Genomic DNA, 15,636 nt, shown 5'->3' with positions numbered 1-15,636 from the left:
TCCACTCACATTACAAACGGAATTCAAGGCAGCGCAGCTGGTTCAGCGTCTTCCATTGCTTCCGAGCTCCGAACCTTTCACTGGGTATTTTGAGGATAATGAGGAGACTACTGGGTTTGAAGATATTCTTAATGCCCCATCACAAAGTGAATGAATGGGACAGCCACACTTGATGGTGGAATATAAACTCAGTTTACTGTCCTCTGTTGTGTTGTTCATGAAAACAGAGGCGCTGCGTGTTGTTTATAGTCATCTTTTGACTATAATTTGATGCACACAACATTAAAAGTACTGACACATGAAAAAATAAAAAGAATTAAGACTCAAGTTTCCGGCGCTGACAACCCCGTCCTCAGACTAAATCAGAGGCCACACACGCTCCCAGACTTGGCGCTCCCTACACAGGCACGACATACAGAGCGAGGAGAAGGCAGAGCCCAGGAAGGACCAGGGCGGTCTGGCCAGACCCCTTCCCGTCCCGTGGCTGTGAAGTGTCTCCACAGCGTCCCGGGGGCTCTTACCTCGGAAACCGGACCCCGACGGCAAATATGGTGATGCCTCTTTCCTTCAGCTGCTTGGCGGGCAGCGCCAGGTGCCCTTGGGACCGCCCGTCAGTGACGACCACAAGGATCTGGGGCACAGAGGCGTTCCGGCCGCCGGGGAAGCCTTGGCGCAGAAGGTATTTCAGGGCCAGGCCTGTCTCTGTGCGCCCTCCTCTAAGCTCACACAGGGGGAGAAAGCAAAGACGAGTCAGTCACCCACGGACAGGAGGCCCGACGACCCCCTGCAACAAGGGGCTTCTCGGTTGTTGGTGACCGTCGCGCTCTCCCGCCTCCAGTGACAGCTCGGGGGCTGACAACCCTCATCGTGCGCGTGTCTAACACCCACCTCCCGCCTCCCCCCATCTGTGTCATCCCCTTCTTGCTATGGCTCAGCGTCTCCTTGGGGGCAGTGCGGGGGGTAAACAGGTCACTGAGCTGAAGAAAACCGTGTGCATCTGTGAGGGCGAAGGGCAGGGTTTTGATCTGAAGGTCGGAGGTGGGGGGCGGGGGTCATGTCTATGATCAGGTCTTCCTGGCTCGATTCCAGCTCAGGGTTGGGTGCTGGGAGGCTGAACTGACGGACAACTGGAGGGCAGGGACGTCACAGCGGTCCCACCTCGTCCCAGCCCCGTTTGAGGGACAGTCCACTGAGCTTGGAATGAAATCTTACAGTAGGAGGCTCCCGCAGGCGTCCTCGGGGGGAGAACCGCCAGCTCTCGGAGTCAAGTGGGCAGAACATGGTGATTCCCTACAGTGGGTTTTAGGCCAAACCTTTCGGTGGGTGGAAACACATCCCACATGGAAAACAAGGTCAAGGCTGATGGAATCACTGTACACACAGAAGAAACCATGAGACCGTCATTCTGAACTGCCGATCGCAGAGCGAAGATCTGGCGTACTTGGTTATTCTCAGGCTACACTGAGCGTCAGTGAAGGCGATGTCTGCCTCGCAGAGGGCCTTACAGTGATTCTTCTAATGTGCAAACATCGTGTGAATGCCTACGTGTGTGAATGTGTGTATACTTTTTAAACATAACACTGCAAATGCTCAGTTCTCATGTAAGCCTCACGTGGTCCTCCTGCCTGGGCATCTGTCCTGCTCTGTTCTCCTCCAAGTTGCTCCTTAGAGATCCACCCAGGCTCCTTGCATTTTGTGGTTTCCCCCTTCCTCACCATCCTCAAAGTCCTCTCCATTCAGCAGAGATGAGGGAAGAGCAAGGAGTGTGCTTGGAAGGATTTATGGCCCAGGCCCAGAATGTTCTTCACTTCTACTGCTTTTTGTTGAAAGTGCGCCCTTAAAGGGCAATTCTCTCCGCAGGGCTCCATAAAGTTAGCAAATGTCAGCAAGAGTGGAGAGCTCCTAGAACGAAGACTCGGTCTACCAGAGATCAGCATCTGCATCAGTAAGAATGCCAGTTTTCAGCCCACAGGTGTTTACCGTGGACTCTCTAAATGCAAGATAGTGAGAGGGAGACCAGGAAGCATAACACGATCCCAGCCCGCAACGAACTGCCTGTCTAAGCCGAAGAAAGAGGACCGGCCAGCAAATACAAATTACCAGTGAAAGGATGAGAATGAACAAGACTTCTGAGGGGGGCTTCACTGAGGGGAGGAGTTGGGAACAGGCTCCAGCAGGGAAAGTGTCTGATGGGGTCTTGGTGGGTCTATGGATTAGGAGGGGGAAGGTCCACTCCAATCCGGAGAAAGTGTGTAAGCAAAGACACTGGGGAACACCACCGGCTGTGTCCTGAGGCTGGTAAGCAGAGCCTGGCCTGAGCAAGGGGCTTATCCAAGGGGGGGGGGGGGAAGAGAGCACACCAAGTGCCCCCAACCCTCCTCACACTCTGCTGGTCTGCCTACAAGACACTGAAGACAGCCAACGAGGGATGATTGGAGAGATGAAGTGAGTTTTTAATGAAACAAAATTAAGAGCAGACTGATATAGTTGAGAAGTGGAGAAAGCTAATGAAAGAAAGATTGGAAAAGATCATTTCGCTTCCTAGCAGCCAGAGTGAAAAGAATAGGGCTGAGCTGAGTTATTCTTCAATTTCCGAGAAGACCTACTACCTTTACCAAAGCCCGTGTGTCTGTGAAGAGCCTTCCTCTAAGGTCCCTGGACGGACAAACTGTTTCCTGTTTCTAAAAGACAATACTAGCACCAAGTTTCTCCTTCAGGCCAAGTATCTCACTTACTCCTCTTACTGAAGTAATTCTCCAACTCTGGTAAAATGTGCTAATATTACCCTCATTTAACAGACGAGGAAACTCCAGCCCAAAGAACAGTAATGCTAACTGCTAATATTTCCAGAGCACTTCTCATGAGGCAGGCATGGCTGTGTGTGTGTGTGGGCAGATGCTAAGCTCCGATAATTCTCACCATAGCTCCCTGAGATACGGAAGTTCAGGGAAAGGCCTTATTAAAAGTCACACAGCTCATGAACGTGGAGGCAGGACTTGAACCCTGGACCCTCCACCTCCAGAACCTGAGTTCTTAGCCATAACATTATACAGCCATTCAAGTCATCTGCCTCTGACCCAGCTAGCTGGAGGTTAAACAGTCAGACTGATTCCAAAGCCAGTGGTCTTTCTCTCGCCAGGGGTTGACAAATTACAACCTGTGGGCCAAATCTAGTCTGCCAGGTTTTACAGATAAAAATTTACTGGGAAACAGACACGCCCCTTCATTTATGTATTGTCTATGCAATACATAAATGATGGCAGGCCAAGCCTGAAGTATTTCCTCTATGGCTCTTCACTGAAAAAGTCTGCTGACCCTTGCTCTAGGCTGTTCTACCTAAATGGTCCCAATGCTGTTTACCAAAAGCCAAGGTGCCCCCATGCCACAGAGCTCCCTGGGCCTTCACGCTCCTGGCAGTGTGCCCCCAAGCCTCCTAGCTGTGGTTAGAGAGAACTCAAATGTCAAAGACGTGGGAGCTCAGGCTTCCCACTGCCCTGGCCTGGGGGGAGCGTCTGCCCTTCGTATCACTCAGCATATGAATAGCCATGCAGCCTGTCCCCTCCACTTCTGCTCCCTAACCTGCCTCCACCCAACCCCTGAACTCTCCACAGGTCAGGTGAGATTCCTAAAGACATCTGAACTCTGGGAAATGAGGAAAAGTCCTCCCACCTCTGCGTTCCTGTGCAGCATTTCTAACTCAGAGTCTGTTCTGAGCTCAGGGTCTGGCTCCAGACAACGGAGGTTCAAGGCCAGAGTCTCTCCAGAATTTTTCCAATTCCTCTCGGTGAGACTAAACCAGACCGGAAGCGAAGGCTCACAGACTGACTACTGTCTCGGGAAGTTGTGACTGAAGGGCACGGACCTTTCTTGACAGGGGTGGGGTGTGGTTCCAGATTCTAAACATTTTGCCACTCATGTGGGTTAAGAACATGGGCTCTACAACAGACCCATGAAAAGTGTTCCACATCACTCGGCATTAGGGAAATACAAATTAATACCACAGTGAGATACCACCTCACACCACTGAGAATGGCTAAAATTAACAAGTCAGGAAATGACAGATGCTGGCGAGGATGTGGAGAAAGGGGAACCCTCCTACACTGCTGGTGGGAATGCATGTTGGTGCAGCCACTCTGGAAAACAGCATGAGGGCTCCTCAAAAAGTTGAAAATAGAGCTACCCCACTACCCAGCAATCGCCTACTGGGTATTTACTCTAAAGATACAAATGTATTGATCCCAAGGAGCACATGCATCTGAATGTTTATAGCAGCAATGTCTACAATAGCCAAACTATGGAAAGAACCTAGATGTCCATCAACAGATGAATGGAAAAAGAAGATGTGGTATATACATACAATGGAATACTATGCAGCCATCAAAGAAATACAATCTGGCCATTTGCAATGACGTGGATGGAACTAGAGGGTATTATGCTGAGTGAAAGAAGTCAACCAGAGAAAGACAATTATCCCTGATATGAGGAATTTGAGAGGCAGGGAAGGGGGGGGGGGTTGGGGGTAGGCAAGGAAAAAATGAAACAAGATGGGATCAGGAGGGAGACAAACCATAAGAGACTCTTAAACTGAGGGTTGCTGGGGGTGGGGGGCGCGTAGGGATAGGGTGGTTGGGTTATGGACATGAGGGAGGGTATGTGCTATGGTGAGTGCTGTGAGTGTGGAAGCCTGATGATTCACAGACCTGTACCCCTGGGGCAAATAATACATTATACATTAATAAAAATAATTAAAAATAAAACACAGGCTCTAGAGCTGGTGGGAATCAAATATTCGATCTGAAATTTATTAGCCAAGTAAACTAGAAAGTTACTTAAGTTACTTAACCAGAAACTCAGTTTCCTTCCCTGTTAAAGTAGGGACAGTAATAGTATTGAGGATTAAATGCTACACCCAGTACCTCCTAGTACCTAGTGAGTGTTCCATTAGTGGTAGTTACCATGATAAATTAACTAGCAATCCTATTCCAAGTTTATCTTTTGAGTTAAAAGATTCCAATGAGTCTCAAATTCCAATGAGCTTAAAAATCCCTTGGGATGGGGCACCTGGGTGGCTCAGTGGGTTAAAGCCTCTGCCTTTGGCTCAGGTCATGATCCCAGCCAGGGTCCTGGGATGGAGCCCAGAGCTCACTTCCCCACCCCCAACCCTGCCCTCTCTCTGCCTGCCTCTTTGCCTGTAAATAAATAAAATCTTTAAAAAAAAAAATCCCTTGACAAAATAAACAAACAAAAAAACTAGGGAAAAAAATCCCTTGGGAGGCAGAATAATGGAGATTCTCAGATCCTATCATCAGAGACTCCAGACTGGTGGTGGGTGTGTGACCAGGCTGGGAATCTGTGTTTTAAATCGGCTTCCTCTGCCCCAGTGATCACATGGATGCAAGTCATCCATGGAACAGATTCTGAGAAATAATTCATTAGAAAACTCTCTGTAGGTAGAGGGGTTTGATTACAGGTATTTTTTTTTCTCTTTCTTTAATCAGTAGACAACGACTTTGCTCAGAAACAATGTATATGTATCCTTTTAGAGGAATGACTTAATATACTATGATAGTTTAATTCATTGGGTTATTATATAACCATTAAAAAGGATCAACATGAAAAATAATGCAACTATATCCAAAAAAGACACACCAAATAGTAAGTTGAAAAAGAGCAAAATGCCTTGTAATTGCGACTCCTCTAAAAGCTGTGCTTGACCATTAATGTGGCTTGAAAGACGCCAGAGACAGCTACAAAAGGCTCCATGCTAAGGTAAAGAGGTGCTATTTTTGTAGAGCTATCTAAATACAGTAAAACACTGATAAAGCTACAGATGGGGTCCAGAAAAAAAAAAAAAAAAAAAAAAAAAAGCAGTCCCAGAAAATCAGAGCTGCGTTCCTAGGAGATTAGGGAAATGACTGAGGGAGGTTACACAGCCAGCTGGCCAGGAGCTCTGGACATTTGGAGTGGATCTGGCTGGCCATGCTCTATCTGATTTTATGTTATCACAGGGTGCAAAACTGGAAGATTTGATTGCAGTATTTTTAAACTTCTTATTGCAAAGGAGCGATAAAGGATCATCAGGACGGTTCCTTAGCCACCTCAAAACACACTTCAGGGGATCGCTGTGGTCTAAAAAGGCAAGTATTTGGGTGGGGGAGGGTTGGGTAGAGCCGTCCCAATCAATCCAGCCTTTAAAATTTCACTGCAGAAAAAGGGTAGAGTCGCAGGGAGGTCATCACTCCCACTCGGCCAACATTCCTCTGTACTGATTAATAACAACATCTTCATGTTTAGTGTCCTCAGCGACCCTGCAACTGTGGCCAAAAAATTAGTTACTGCCTCCTTGCCTTGTTTGCTACCTCTTATAGTCATCCTAGGACACACGAGCACTAACGACACACAGCCGTGCAAGAAGAGCTGACCTTGTGCAGACACATGGAGAAGCTTCTTTCTCCATCCCTCCTGTCCTCACGTGGCACCTTCTTACTGAGTCTCTGGACTTCCTATGCTGTGAATAATACTCTCAAACCCTTCATTATGACTTTCAACACAGATGAGAAGACATCAACCAACTCTTCAGAGGGTGGGAGAGGAGGGTGGAAAGAGATGGAAAAGGACAGCTGGTGGCATCTGCTGGACGCGCCACAGACCTCCGTGGTCCTCGCCAAGTCACTGCTCCTCCTCAGCCTCAGCAGTCTCCCGTAAAAGAACAGGCTGGAATAGATCCTGGATGATCTCTTAAGTACCTTTTTGAACCAATTTGCTGCAATTTGCTTAGATTTCAGAAGAGAGCAGGGCCAGATGATGGAATCAGAGTCACCCAATTTTTGACTTTCAGTTCTAAACTTAAAGCAACAGGTTACTTCTTCTTCTGCCAATGTTAGCATGCATAGAAGGGCTACAAAGATGTTTTTGTAATAAAATGTCATATCAGGGGGCACCTGGGTGGCTCAGTGGGTTAAAGCCTCTGCCTTCAGCTCAAGTCATGATTCCAGGGTCCTGGGATCGAGCCCCACATCGGGCTCTCTGCTGGTGGGGAGCCTGCTTCCCCCTCTCTCTGTCTCTGCCTGAGTCTCTGCCTACTTGTGATTTCTGTCAGATAAATAAATTTTTAAAAAATGTTATATCAGTCATGATATACTTCAAATACCATAAAATTCACCCTTTTAAAAGTATATAATTCCCTGTTTTTTTTAGTATATTCACAGAGTTGGGCAAACATCTCCACTAAGTCCAAAACATTTCATCGCCCCCCAAAGCAGCCCTACACCCATTAGTAATCACTCCTTATCCCCACTCCTCGCCACCTCTGGTAGTGACTAATCTGCATCTGTCTCTGCTTCTGTTCCAGACATTTCATATAAATGAGAACCTTATTCTCAAGGTTCTCAACCCTATTCTCAACCCTACTCATGCTGGAGCATGAATCACGGCCTCCTTCCTTTTTACGGCTGAATAATATATTCCATTGTTTGGTAGACCACATTTGGTTTATCTGTTCATTCACTAGACATTTGTGTTGTTTCCATTTTTTGGCAATTCTAAACAATGATACTCTGAACAGGAGTATGCAAGTTTTTCTAGGGGCATACATTTTCAGTTTGTTGGGAATAAAGTCGTTGGGTCATATGGTAAATCTGTGTTTACTGGCCAGACTGCACCATTTTACAACCCTACCAGCGGTGCATGAGGGTTCCAGTTTCTCCACGTCCCTGTCAACACTTGCTACTGTCTGCCATTTATCTTAGCTTCGCTAATGGGTGTGAGGTGGTGGTTCATTACAGTTTTGGATCACATTTCCTTAATGGCTAAGGACACTGAGCATCTTCTCAAGTGCTTAATAATCATTTACATATCTTCTCTGGAGAAATGTCTGTTTATAAGGTTTTTTTGTAGGGATGATGAAAATGGTCTAAAATTAGATTATAGCAATGGTTGTGTAACTCTGGAAAATACACTCAAAATCACTGAATTGTCCATATTAAGTGTGTGGACTTTATGATATTTAAATTAAATGTCAATAAGGTGTTTTTAAAAGGCTAATGTGCATAATAATCACAGGGCAGGGGGTAGTGGGAGAGATCTTTAAAAGGGACAGATCCTAAGTATCTAGTATCCAAGTATCCTAAGCCCAAAGAGGGAATCAGTAGGTCTGGGAGGAAACCAAGGCACCTGCATTTTGACACACTCCCTGGCCAAAGACCTCACTTTAACAGGGGCTGTGCTCAGGACTGCTTCTCTATAAGAAACTATTTTTGGAGGCCTCAAGGATAGAAGGCTCCAAGGGAACTAGGAAAGACCAGGGCACACTAATGTTGTTTTTAACAAACATTTCAATGTGCTCTTTTCTTTTCCCTTTTATTTCTTTGCATTTCACTTGCCTCTCATTCCGTTCAGGGCACCCCTGGGCTGGGGTAAATAACCTGGGATGAAGTCACTGGGGGTTCCTGGGGCCTATAGGGCCCCCATTGCTCCTGCCATGCCCAGTGTGAGGGTGCAGGCTTCTTGGGGACACTGGCAGATGTACAGAGGCCCATGACTGGGGAAAGGGCCACGGAGTCTAGGGCTTTTGCAATTGCCATTGGTGGCGGGCTATAAAGGGCTGGGACCTTTATAAAGAGCTGTCAGTGGCACTCCAGTGGGCACACGCCCCAAGGGGCAGCAGATACCACAGAGGATCCAGAGAGGAAGGAAAGGCATGCTTTGGTGTGGGTTTGTGAATGCGTGTGTGTAGCACGAGTATATAACACACTTTCATACACATAGGGCTAGATGTGTGTATATAATATACATGTATATAAAACATACACCAGATAGATGTGTATTTACATATGCATATTTGCATATACACACATCAGTTGACTTGTATCATGAATAATGTTACGACCCCACTACATACATAATTTATGGGGCGTGTGTGTGTAGGAGCTCTCAAAACCAGAGTCACACTGGAGGACAAGCAACATAAATAGCTATTCAGAAATTTTTAAAGCATTCTTAATGACAGAGTGACACCAACTCTTTCTAGAAGACAAAAAACGAGGCTTCTCTCAGCAATCTTCCCAGCTGACAGCGGTGCTCAGGGAAAGAATGGGGAGAAAGAGCCAGTGTTCTTCCCGCCACCTCACGCTCTTGACCCACCTCGACCTTCACCAGCTACTGAGTCCCAGGTTAACTGACTACTCCACACAACAGAAGCAAAAAGACTTCCTTTTTTACCTTGCACTTTTAAACGCCCACCCAGGACGCTGTTACGTAATAATGAGGAGCAGTCCTGAGAGGGGAATTCTCATTACGGACTGTGCATCGCTGGTTCTGGAAGCCCAACCACAGCCCGCTCTCGGGCCAATCACACCCTTCGAGGGAGCGATTTTAAGGGCGGCTGGCTGCGTCCTAACCCCGGCGGCATCTCATCATACATACTTGAAGACCATCCTCTTGATTTTGGCCTTCACTTCCTGTTGCGATGAAAGGGCATCCAAGGGGAATTCCAGACGCGGAGCGGAACTGAACTGCATCGCCCCCACTCGGACCTGCCGTAGGAGACAGAGGGCCCAGGGGTCTGAGAACAAGGTCAAGTCACAAACATTCCTAAGGGAAAAGAAGGGACCAGAAAGGTGAAGGACCCTGCCTCCCGCCCACTCAACAACTACCAGTGCCAGGGCTTTCTCCAGTGTCCCTAAAAGAAGGTTCCGAAGACCAGGAGGAGCATCTGGAAGGAAACAGGGAGTCGGCCCGCGTGCCGTGAGGACAACCACCAGTTCAAACTTCTCAGCCCACGTTCCGGCAGCTCTCTGGCCTGGGCTGTCAGCATCTCTAGGGCAGGGTCTCTGGTCACATGTCCAAAGGCCTCCCAGGAGCAGGCACTGTTTTCAGCAATCTCACGCGTTATTTCATTGAACCCACCCAGGTGCCATCAATACTCAGGGGGCTGCTGGAGGAACGGAACTGCAGTGAGGACACAGGTCTGGCCCAGGGCTAGTGAGAGGGGGACACTGGGCCGTTGGACCCTCCTAATGTGCCTCCAGCCCTTGCTAAGCCTCAGCCACCAGGCTTGCCCTCTCAGCCAGCACGGGCTTGCAGCAGAATGCACCCGGGGTGCCACAGCCACCACACATGCATCCTTGGGGTGGGGGGATGGGCAGGGGGCAGTCGCCACACTGGGGAAAGGCCAGCTCTCAGAACGGAGTCACCCTGGAGGACAAGCAACACTGAAGCTGAAGTGACCCTGCAGGCGAAGGAACCAGAGCCATGGGTGATGCCAGACAGACTGACTCTGCAGCCTCGCCCCGGAGGCCGCTGGAGAAACGCCAACGCCTTCCAAAACCAGAGAAGGGAAACTGAATAAAGTCACTTTCTGGGCTCTGAGGACGCCAGTCAGTCTTGAGCAAAAAAGGCTATACGCGTTTAGGCCTCCTCTCGAGGGCCCACGCCCTGAACCCAGTCACTGGCTCTCTAAAGCCCCTCAAGAAACTGCATTCTCAGCTACTACTCTATCACCTGTCCCCAGTTCTGGCCAAGATTGCAAACAGGCCGTCTGATTCATATTTAAGCAACCAGGCTGCCTTTTACCTACTACCTGAATTCCTGCACTGCCAATCCCGGAGCAGGCCTGGTGCTTTGGGGACCATCAAAGCACTCCGCCCCAGCAGGCCAGCTGCACCTGCTCCCGGCGAGCACAGCCCAAAGGATCTTGGTTCAACAGGGAGTTCTAGGGAGGCACTCATAAGCATCTACGGGAGGAAGAAATTTGTCGTGGGTGGGTGTGTGGGGGAGGTAGATGCTGGAAAACAGCAGCAGAGAAGCTCAGGAGATTCTGAGGAACAAAATCCTTTGGAAATCTCCCTGGAAATTAGCTTGGGTTCAAGCGCCATCTCCAATTAGTGGGGAAGAGACGGTCCAGCGAAACTGGGACAAATGAACAGCCACCTACAAAACAGAACCTCAATCACGAACGGAGTCAGGATCTACATGTGAAAAAAATGTAACTGTGAAAGTTCTGGAAGGAAACTAGAGAGAATTTCTTCATAACTTCGAAGTGGAAAAAGACCTTCCTATGCCTTGAAATCCAGAAGCCATAAAGGAAAAGGCTGATAAATCTGACTGCATAAGGAAAAGTTCTGCAGGGCAAAACATGCCATCATGCAATAAAAAATGAAGACAAATGGAAAATTAGTTTGCAACTGAAGTCAGAGGCACAGGGTTAGTTCTCCCAATATGTAAAAAGTGCCTAGGATTTGATATGTTAAAGACCAACAACACATTAGAAGAAATGGGCAAAGTATATGAACAGGGATTGCACAGGAAACACGAATGTCTCTTTAGTATGAGAGAAGATGCTTAACTGTACCACATGGAGATGTTGCAAAAAGCTAAATACAATGTTTGCAAAGGAAACTAGCAAGTTCTCAAACATTGCTGGTAAGAACATAAATGTTACTGCGTCCATGGAGGGCAATTTGTCAATATTTATTGGAAGTTACAACTGCAGGGAAGTCTGGGTGGCTCAGTCAGATAAGCTCAGGTCAGGTCATCATGACTTTGGCTCAGGTCATGATCCCAGGGTCCTGGGACACAGTCCAGCAACAGGCTCCCTGTTCAGTGGGAAGTCGGCTTCTCTCTCTGCCCCTTACCCCACTTGGGCTCTCTCTCACTCATTCCCTCTCTCTCAAATAAATAAGCTTTTAAAAGAAGTTACAAAGTTACAATTACATAGGGCTACTTGGAGTTCATCCTGCAGATATGCTTATGTGTGAAATAATGGATTTACAGGCTCACCATGTATTTGTAATATCAAATGTCCATCAGTAGGGGATTGGTTAATTAAACCTCAGGAAATCCTTATGACAGAATGTTAATAAGCTGTAAAAAATAATATAGATCTACATTAATGCCTATGTTACTTATATACTTAGATATGGAAAGACTTCCAAGATACCGTGAAGAGAAAAAGGCAAAGGATAGAACAGTGAATATAGCATGGTACACTCTATACTGCTTGTGTTTGGAGAAGTGGTTCTGGAAGGATGCTCAAGAAAGCTGATAGGGACAGGCGCCTGGGGGGCACAGTCGATTACATGTCTGACTCTTGGTTTCAGCTCTGGTCGTGATCTCAGGGTTGTGGGATCGGGCCCAGCGTGGGGCAGCACACTCAGCATGGAGTCGGCTTGAGACTCTCTCTCCTCTGCCCCTCCCAACCATGCCTGCACGCATGTTCTCTCTCAAATCAATCAATCCATCTTCTTTTAAAAAAAAGCAAGTAGGTAGGAAAACTGGGCAGATGGAAAATATATGAGCAGGAGGGAAACTAGGCATTGACTGCGTTTTAATTGAACCATGTGAATGGATTATTGAGTTAAAAAAAAACTCCCTGGAGACCAGCAGCTGGGTGTATTTACTTGAATTAAACAGGAAGGATACAACTTCAAAACAAAACAAGACAGAAATAACTTGAGTCAGTGGTTAAGACATTTAATGTAATTGGTGGTTTGGGAGCAAAGCAGTTTCCTTTTATCTTCAGTAGACTGTATGCTCAAGGGCAAGCCTGCCCGGATTTCTCGCGCTCTGTAATCACTCTGCTGCAGTCACTGTACTGGAGCCAGGAAGCAAACTTCTCAGCTTTTAATCACTGGGAGGAAGACTTCAAACACCTTTCATCCATCTCCACAACACAACATCCATAACAAGCCTTACCTTACAGCACCTTGAAAACTAAATTTTAGAAAGGAAAAAAAGGCGCAGATCCCTTGTACATGGAGGTATAAAGAGGCACAGAAATGCAGCAGCAAATACAGAAAGCCTCGAGCACAAATCAGATCAAACCATCTTTAAAGGCTCTCCTGCAAACACCCTTTGCTAGCATTCCAGCAAGTCAGAATGGCTCAAGCTTAAGGTCCAGCGGCTCACTAGCTCACTCAAACAGAGCCGCCCGCCCCCAAACCCTTTGCTCAACGAATCTTGCTGGAGAAAGTTTTTCTCAGGTCCAGCCCCAAGAGAACTCTCTGAATGCCCAGATTCTGTCTGAATGAAATAGAGCCACTCTGCACCCTCTTTCGCCTGAACGTCATCATCGGCTTCCTTCATCTATGGAAGTTTCCAGGGCTCTCACTGTTCTGGCTCCTTGTGATGGGTACTGAGTGGTTTGCCCATTTCTAGCCTAAAAATCAGCCTCCGGAAATAATGCCACATTTTAAATGTGGTCTGGCAGCACCAAGCTTTAATTCCCCAAGTTCTGGAGAACTGTGGTTGACACAGCTGCACCGGTGCACACCAGCCATGAAGTCTTTTGTGGTGGTTTTCTTACCCTGTTGGAGGATGCTGAATTCCATCAGTGCCCACCCCTTACACATCACACACACACACACACACACGCACAGTGACACTATACCAGCTATCCATTTGCCATGCAATAGGGTATGACTTCTTGGTGTCACCTCATCTTGACCCAGGGGCTACCCACTGGGAGGGACAAAGGACCTAACAGAGCAAGTCCTGAGCTCAGGGTCAAGATCCTCAGTTCTTCCACACTTAGCTGTTTCCTCTGATTACTGTGTGACCCCAGGCAGTTACTTAGCCTCTCTGAGACTGTTTCTTCATCAGTAAAATGTTCACCTATACTCCACACAGCTCTTCTCTCCCAACCTACCATCCTCTGGGGCCTCCAGGCCTCCCATTTCAGGACACACACTACATCACTGCTGACATCAAGCATTTGGTTTTTATGGCTCTTCCTCCACAAATAACTACTGAAACCTCATGGGGGGAATCGCCTCCTTTGGAAAGCAGGACACTGTGCAGAAGAAGATGGGGGTTCAGCAGTCTGTGGCCCTGGTCCTCTGAGGACCTGCGATGGCTTCACGGTTGGAACTTCCAGGCTGCCCAAGCCCAGATAGGATAGAATCTGCTCTGGTGTCTTCAGACGGCCATGCCAAATGGCGGGCAGACCAGGGTGATGGGCTCACTCTCCCCAAACTACCTGCCATTCTGGAGAAAATCCGGCTTTCATTAAAAGCCACTTTTGCTCTTCAGTCCTAGAGGTTTTTCTGGGATTAACCATGGAATGTCATCTTGGAAAACCACTTCCTTCTGCAACCTGTTTGCAAGTAGTCTCTAATTCAAGTTAAGAATGGCTTTTCAGATCAAAACACCCTTCTTAAATTTTGACTTTGGAGTAGGTTCACACGGCTCAAAATCCATCAAGTATTTAAAAAAAAGTAAAACGGTTGAGTCCCCCCACTGGATCTGCACCCCCTCTGCTCAACAGCAAACCACTGTTCTCAGCCTCTTCACAGATCTCTCCAAGAACCAACACAGAGTTTTTCCTCCCTTTTTCATAAAAAGTCACACATTACATATGCCATTTGCCTCTTACTTTTTAGTCTCATCTGGGTTGGTGCCCCTCCATCTAAGAGAACTTCCCCATTCACTTTCTACCGCTGCCAGATGTTTCCCTTATGAATGTACCCTAATGAATTCACCTGTCACCTGTGAGTGGGCGTTTGCATGACCTGAAATGTTTTATGATCATAAACAAACAACTCTGCAAGGAATAACTGTCCAACACTTTGCATCTGTGGGAGTATCTGTAGAACACATTCCATGGGGTGGAATTCTTGAGCCACAGGGTCCACGCCTTTGTAATTCCAATGGACGCTGCCAGACTCCCTCCCTAGAGGTCACACCAGGTTATACTCCCATCGCCGGCACGAACCCGCTTCTATAGATCTGCAAACGGGGCAGGTCACCAAACTGGGATTTTGGTAATCCAGAAAGTGAAAATGGTATTTTGGTGGAAGTTGTACTGTTAGAGTGAGTGAGGTTGGGCATCTTTTCCTGTGTCTAAGGGCTACTTCTGTTTCAATTTCTGGGAACTGTGTTCATTGTTCATTTTTCTATTGGGTTGTCCCAAGATGCCCCTTTCAGCAGTAGGAGCCACAGTTAGCACAGTCTGTTGCTGCTTGAGAGCAGCTCCCCAGAGCCAGGGAGAGCACGAGATGAACAAACTGGCTGGATTCACTCCGGCAGGAGTAGCTCCTCTCAAGTGAACGTGTGGGGTTGGAGCCCCACTTCATACAGGGGCTCTGCCTTTCAGAGGGAGAGTTTTTGTCTGCCTCAGTATGCTTTCCCTTTCCCGCTCCTCCACAAGCTCCTCTTCCCAGTGGGGAATCAAGAAGGTGCGTCAGCCCGTGACTCACGTGGCCAGAGCATCTTTCCCCGCTGACTACTAGGACTGGGCAAGGGACTGTCATGAGACTTGTGTCTTGGCCAATAGCAGCCCTCTCAGAGACCGTCCGCTGCGGGCGCAGGGAAAGAAATCCATTTTCCTTTCACTGGGATCAGTTGCTTGAAAGGCAGTACAGGGCAAATGTGCCGTGTAAGGAGAGGCTGCGTGGGAAGGAAGCCAAACAAGGAACGCAAAACTGAGGAGAAAAAGAGACTGAATGAGGCTTCAGACCCTACCATGCCTAGAACCAGGACCACCCTCTTGGTGTTCCTGTTCCACAAGCCAGCAAAATGTCCTCCTCTTCTTCTTCTATTTGCTTTAAAAACATACGTATGTATGTATGTATGTATGTATTTGGGAAAGAGAGAGAGATAGCTTGCGCACACATGAGCCGGGGAAGGGGCAGAGGGAGA

The 15,636-nt window shown here is 47.7% G+C and overlaps 1 protein-coding gene across 4 annotated transcripts in view; it reads right to left on the bottom strand.

Annotated features, from left to right (window-relative positions):
• The window catches only part of VWA2 (von Willebrand factor A domain containing 2), a 46,272-nt gene that overhangs the window by 17,646 nt on the left and 12,990 nt on the right, over nucleotides 1-15,636 (bottom strand). For all 4 annotated transcript variants that reach the window (XM_082721494.1, XM_082721493.1, XM_082721492.1 and 1 more), the window contains 2 exons: nucleotides 9,424-9,533; nucleotides 522-716 (listed from right to left, as the gene is read on the bottom strand). In XM_082721494.1, the coding sequence (XP_082577620.1) occupies nucleotides 522-716; nucleotides 9,424-9,533 (305 nt within the window). The remainder of the gene's footprint in view (nucleotides 1-521; nucleotides 717-9,423; nucleotides 9,534-15,636) is intronic.

The sequence above is a fragment of the Mustela nivalis genome (genome assembly GCF_964662115.1).
Source record: "Mustela nivalis genome assembly, chromosome: 2".
NCBI lineage: Eukaryota > Metazoa > Chordata > Mammalia > Carnivora > Mustelidae > Mustela > Mustela nivalis.
This window is presented reverse-complemented; position numbering and strand designations above follow the sequence as displayed.